This window comes from Macrosteles quadrilineatus, unplaced genomic scaffold (assembly GCF_028750875.1).
Source record: "Macrosteles quadrilineatus isolate MER2022 unplaced genomic scaffold, UCM_ALF_1.0 Scaffold_1__1_contigs__length_201487025, whole genome shotgun sequence".
In the NCBI taxonomy this organism is placed as follows: Eukaryota; Metazoa; Arthropoda; class Insecta; order Hemiptera; family Cicadellidae; genus Macrosteles; species Macrosteles quadrilineatus.
In genome coordinates this window covers 119,451,223-119,457,931 of record NW_026542594.1, presented here as the reverse complement: position 1 = coordinate 119,457,931, position 6,709 = coordinate 119,451,223, and the positions used below count along the sequence as shown (strand labels likewise).

The following is a 6,709-nucleotide window of genomic DNA, read 5'->3' as shown; positions in this document are numbered from 1 at the left end:
TATAAATCCAAACCCAAAACTAAAAAATCTTTACAAACTATTTGTTATTCGACTTTTTTAGCTTTCTGTTGTTTGATAAAATAAACTTAAATGCTAAATTAAACTGTTCGATACTTCTTTTAAATCAGACATTTCTTAGCAATTGATATGAAAAGCTAAATGGCCGCTATTTGAAAACAAAACATATTTTGTACGGTAATTTTTAAATTTTTTTTCCAAACAGGTTTTTAATGGCCTACGACAAATATATATCTTAAGTATTTTTCTAAAGGTATAAATTAAAAATACAAAACACAAAATGGCAGATGTCGCTAACAAGGCGTCTTTGGATAGTCATTAATTCCCGATTTTCATTTTAAATTTAAAATAAGAGTGCATAAAAGGAACTACCAAGAAATATTTTTTTTTTTAATTACGTTAAAAATATCATTATGGTACTTGCAATTACACCTAACCGATAACTCATAATATTATAGTTGAATTTTATGATGTTCTGTGTATTTAGGTTGTTTAGACAATAACTACAGCAAGTAAGAAGGTTGGGTTTAAGGAGTGAATAAATAAAAGTCGACATATTAATATATACACATTCGTTTAATTTCTTTCAGTTATCTCTGAACGCACAGTCAGTGTTTCCAGAAGGTATGTTCATCTTGTCTTACAATCAACCACCTTTGGCTTAATTTATATGTCCCCTTAATTTTTGAACATTTTGAGTAAATATACTATTTAGCTTTAAGCCTTCAACGTCCTCTTTTAGACTAGACATAGTGCTACACACTATTTCTATTAGACTTTGTACATAAGTACACGTGTACAAGTTTTAGGCAAGAAAGACATACTAATGGATCCGATACTCCTACAATAATAACAAACATTGAGTCACAGCCGATCGATTATATCTAAAATAAGACTAATACTCCTGATGTTCGTAATGACTAGCTGTTATTCGTTGTCTCGTCCGTACAAAAGTCTAACAGATAATTTCAAAACTAAACTACGTAACATAGAAAACCGTATATTCACAGATTTTCAATTGTAAAGTCGATAGCCTTTTATCTACATTACATACTGAAATGAGGTAAACACATAATATTATCAAAGTACAAAAGAATTGATACGTACACTCGTAGAGGAAGTAAAGGCTTAAATCTAAATTTACAACTCATAGTTGTTTTAATCGATCCCCCCGATTTTTTATCGATATTTAATCGTTGTTGAACGATATTGCTGCCCGCACACAGTAAGGAGCATAACAAAACCATAGACAACATCGCTTTACAAAAAACAACAACACAATTTCGTTGTAAAGTGACATAATACCGGTAGAACAACGAACATATGACATAATAACATTAGATTTGAATGTACATCCTTACAATTAATCACATCTCAAATAATTAACGTTTTCCGAATAAACAAGAACAAACGGGTCGAATAGATACATACGGCTATTCGAACGTAACATGTACAGTAGGACATACATAGGGCACGGGGGGCGACAGCGCTAGGGTTAAGGGGGGCGTGCGCGGGGATCCTATAGTGCTCGACATCCCATCTACAGTATTAAAAAATGCCATCGTTTACAGCGTTCCCTTGTTTTTGTTGTATCAAAATGCGGTACTAGTCACTATATAAAAGTACTCTCCACGGCTAGTGCTTTGTACCGGCTAATAATATATAATATACCCTTAATACTAGCTCGCTCATAACTTCAGCATTAGGAACTTCGTTTGGGCTGTTGCAACATTCTTAATAAAACAATACTATTCGTCATTCCAATCTGTATGTGGAAAAGGCTTATAAATTTATATTTGTATCATTGCATTGCTGTAGAAAATTTAGAAATTGAACAGGGCTGGGTAACAATCTAAACAATCATTCCAACAAATACAACTAATTATTTCATGTGCTTCTAATTGCTAGCGAAAAAACAGGCCCCAGATGAATTATTTATTCAAACCAAGGGTTAGTTTAAGACATAAAAAAATGTTATCACATCTCTGTTTTAGGTTTTAAAACACCTCACAGTTTTATACAGTTTGGGCAAAAAATAAACATTGGCTATTTTTACTGTTGCTCCAGCAAAACCTTTGATAAAATTCAAAACTTAATAAAATCATCGAATGATTTTTTTAAAGTTGATAGCAATTTAACCAATATATTTAAAGGGAGCAGGTTGGTGGTCTTATCACTTTTTATATTTTTTTAATTGAAACAGTAACAATAGAAATTGAAAAGTACTGTTAATTTTCAAACTTACATATAAAGATTTATTAGGCTTCTTCTCTTTTCCCAGACCAAGTTCCGTAATGCTTGCGGCCTTAACAAATCCACCGTTTCACCTAACCTAACAGATCACTGTGTGTGGTAAATAAACACTATTTACACTATTATGTACTCGCTTATATAAAATGTTGTTACAGAAACATTCCTTCTTTATACAGTTACATTATTTTTTGATCCTAAGGATTCAATTCAACCAATATGTTCTGATGCCGTACTCTACTCTACTGCCGTGGGTATACGCACCGGTCCGATGCTATGTACAACCCTCGCTAAATATCACGTCCAGCGGTGCGTAAGTAATCATTTTATTCGATTTAGATTTCCGCCTTATTTACAAAATGAATTTCAAATTGACCGAGTATCATTTGCAGGTCCCGGGCGACATGGAAGAACGATGCCGCTAAAGACGGACGCGCCGGGGCCGGGTCGTCTGCTCCTCTATATACTCTCCCCTATATAGTATATCATCTCATATATATTAACACTACATATATCTAGTCTACGTACATCTGCTCACTACGAGTTCTACAGTTCTGTATCACCAGTGTATCTTATCTTTATCTTATCTAGGGGTATATTCCGCCTCGATGTATCGAGGAAGTGCGTTTAATATACATGTGATTCGGGTGTATCTTGTGCAGTACGGTACATAGACGCCCCTCGCCAGGGGCTACTTATACTTTTGATTTTGTACATAAATACTTTTGAAAGGGTACTTATCTTTTGGATTACTGATTTATGTTTCCCTTACAAATTAACTTAAAGTTAAGATCGGAGGTGGAGTAGGGTCCGTAGTGCGGGGCGACGCGACGCGGCGTTTCCTTGTACAGTAGCGATGTCTCTGCCACTTTACCCCGTTCCCATCATCAGGGTCTTTCACACCAAGAAAAAATAAAGAAAATAAGACCTAGTCCACAGACTGGCCCGGGAACCCCTTACATTCTTTCTGATCGGTGGCAGTATGGATCTGTTTTAACGGCAAAAGACAAAATAGAGACGTAGCGGCTTCTAACAAAGCAGAAAGTTGTAAACGCAAAAAACACTTTCAACAATACAAATCATTTGCTGGTTTAATACAATTCATTTGCATACAAACAGTTTTTTTTACCCTACATAGGTTTTTTCTAAAATAGAAATGAGTCTTTATTTGTTTACTCGATCACCGATTAAATTATCAAAATAATCTATTTAAACCGCGTCCGATCGTAGGAAAGAATGGAACGAGGTTCACTGTTAATAAATAATTCCGAATTACTAAGCACATTGACAGGGCCTTGAAAGACTTTCGAATTTTTTACAAGTTTCTAAACAAAGTAAGTTCCACTTTTACAATGTGATTGGATTGTATTGATATGATCATGATGCGAGTTGTACAGCAGGCTACCATCAAACGAGAAGACTAGGTGCCAGCCAGTCGTCCTCTGCCAACTAAGAAACAAAACAATAGAGCCTGAGAAACTCTCTGACAGTGAGAAACCGCACTGTGCTACTGTGACTGTGAGAGAGCTAGCTATACGCGTGATGTGAACCCTGTCAATCAACACTAGGTAAATCAGAACACTAGACAACTCCACGTAGCTCTTGCGCTGTCACTGTCAGCTACAGGTGAGACATGAGTCAAACGAGTCTAAAATTTCAAAGTAGGTATTTACTAGTTACAGAACATATTTATGTGATGAATCTTCCAACTGAATAATAAGAAATTATTAAATAGACGCAACAAACACATGTTAATAAAAGAAAAAAAAAAACAGTTACTTGACTAATTGTTGTTTGCAGCTTAAAAATCTGGGAACATTTATGACCCTGTTGCTATTGACGCACAAGAGCTAACGTGGACATTAATACTGATAGTTTGAAGCATGCATCAAAATAAAATTAAAACAAACTATGATGATGAAGCATAAGCCTTTACAAATGCATGTGGTAATTTAAATAAATCAAACTAATATATCATAGCTCAACATTCATAACACTCAAGATCTTTCATACTTCTACAAATACTTCAATCTTATTATAAAAATATAGGAATTGCCTATTCCATAAAAAATATGTTTTAAGTTTGCTGTTTAAGTAATCAAACTGTTTGGAAAAACGTAAAACATTGACAGGCAATATACACGATATAAAATATAAGATCCGTTCAAGGTAAGTATTCAGTATTGAACTGTATAATTTTAAATGATTTATAAACATATTATATTAAAATACGTTATATACACCAACTAAAGATTTGCAATATCCTAATGTAAAACAAAGTGACAGGTTTTTGTCCTTGACAGTGATCATAATGAAATATAATTTTTTTCTTAATTTTTAAAATTATTTTAAAACCAACAAAAACGTTGAAAAAGTGTACTATTAGTGTTAATATTAACTAAAACTAAACATGTATGACACTTTAAAAATCACTAGAATGGGCAGAAATTGAGTAATCGTTTATCTTATGAATGAAAGATTGATTACAGCCAGTAAAATAGTTAATAGCTTTTACCTACGATAGTTTTTTTTTAAAGTAGCCGTTTCGGTACAGTTCTTAGAATAGAAAAGTATCTCATAACAGCATTGTTTACTTTCATAACAGCATAGTTTTACTCATAACAAAACTGGTAACGGACCAATGATGTTCAAGTATTGAGAGAGGAAAAGTAAAATTGTAATGATTCGAAATTCAACTAATCAGCTGTTCAGGCCAATTTAATTGTTGATTGGTGCAATTATGTTTGATACAATGTTTCGTTAAATCACTGTCAGCGACAATGAGAGGCTATAAACGAAAACATAATCTCTTATAAGTTATGAGTAGTGATTTTTAGTAATTAAAACACTATCGTAGGTAAAATAGTGTACGCAACTCGCGTAAATAGTGTTAACGACACTCGTAGAAGTCTTTAAGGCACTCGCCAAGGCTTGTACCTTAAATTTTCTACTCGTGTCGTTAACACTACTATCTTTACGCAATCGTTGCGTAAACTACTATTAGATGCATATTGCTTTCGAACGAGGCTATTAACTTGACTGCTTAGCTGTAGCGGTAGTTTTGTAACATAAGTATGCTCCTACTGAGAGCTGTTCTTTTTCTGTCCCAGTTTGGAGATAAGATCGCTCGCATGGATTCTCCACATTTAATAATAAGCAAGAAACATTCCGCCCAAGAAATGATAGAAACAGCACAAAAAATGTTTTGTATTTACGTTTTACACAAAACAGGGCTTCAACGCAAAGCTAACTGACTGATTATAAGCTTCATGAGTATAAAGCATGTTAATTTGGAATGATTTCGATGAATTGAGGGTAAACAACTAGCAATTAGATCTTCACTTTCATACCATGCAAAATAAAAAAATAATACATTTTACCATGCAGTTTTATACAATTGTTAGTAGGTAGAGAATTTTCTATTTTATTAAATATAAATTTGTATCAAAGTGTATATAGGAAATGTGGTTGGACCAGTGCTCAATTTATTACCCAAGTTTACTGTTATTTACTGTTATTTGGCAAAGTCTTATACTGTAATATAATTCTCTCTGCTGCAAGGAGTTAAATGCAATGTTTTCTGTGAATTATTTTAATTTGTATACAAATTGAAGTTGTGTGTCCGTGTATATGTGGGTAGTGGGTAGTGGGTAGTGGGTTGGTACCTGGAACTGTTGCATGGCAGGGTAGGCCATCATGCCGGGGGTGGGCTGTTGAAGCGCCGCCCCCTGCGCGGCGACGGCCGCTGATGCCAACTGGGGCTGCGCAGGCCAGGCCCCCGGTAGCTGCATCCCCATGCGCCTATACACACACACACACACATCGTAAACATATACGACACTGCAATTTGTTGATATAGCAAAACTCGCATATGTGAAATTTGTACCAATCAACATATTGATAATGGTGCTGCAACGGAGAAGCTAATTAATATTTTATCGTTGAATTAGGATTTTGCTTATAGTAGAAAAATACAAACAAAGCGGAATTAAGGGATTATTTACTGTAAATTAAGATTAAAAATTAGTAAAATCAATTCTAGCATATCTCTTTAACGTCCTATTATAATAAACCATCATACAACGAAAAGATTGACTACGAAAAATTTATATTTCGGAGCTTAAACAAATGTTTTTTGTTACAATTGACAATTATAATAAAAATTTATGATATTGATTAGTGCCAATAGTAAATTCATTACAAAATTCTATGCCCCTTTTGTAATATTTTTATTCATGCCTTTAATTTAACAGTGAGTAGCATTTTTAGCAAATGATTAACTATAAAGGTTTATATGAAATTAATCTTGTAATCATACACATATTTTTTACGGATAGTAAATAAAAGATACGTCTTATAACACTTAAAACATATATTTACGCTTATACTTTTACTCACAAGACGGTAAATATAAAAAAAGATGGTAAGTGGTTAATAACAC

At 33.7% G+C, this 6,709-nt stretch overlaps 1 protein-coding gene across 4 annotated transcripts in view; it reads right to left on the bottom strand.

Annotated features, from left to right (window-relative positions):
* Nucleotides 1–588: 588 nt before the first annotated feature.
* The window catches only part of LOC128983912 (nucleolysin TIAR), a 557,066-nt gene continuing 550,945 nt past the window's right edge, over nucleotides 589–6,709 (bottom strand). For 3 of the 4 annotated variants that reach the window (XM_054403178.1, XM_054403205.1, XM_054403187.1), the window contains 2 exons: nucleotides 5,934–6,069; nucleotides 589–3,717 (listed from right to left, as the gene is read on the bottom strand). In XM_054403178.1, the coding sequence (XP_054259153.1) occupies nucleotides 3,676–3,717; nucleotides 5,934–6,069 (178 nt within the window). In that variant the 3' untranslated portion in view covers nucleotides 589–3,675. The remainder of the gene's footprint in view (nucleotides 3,718–5,933; nucleotides 6,070–6,709) is intronic. The other variant, XM_054403196.1, reaches the window with a different exon arrangement.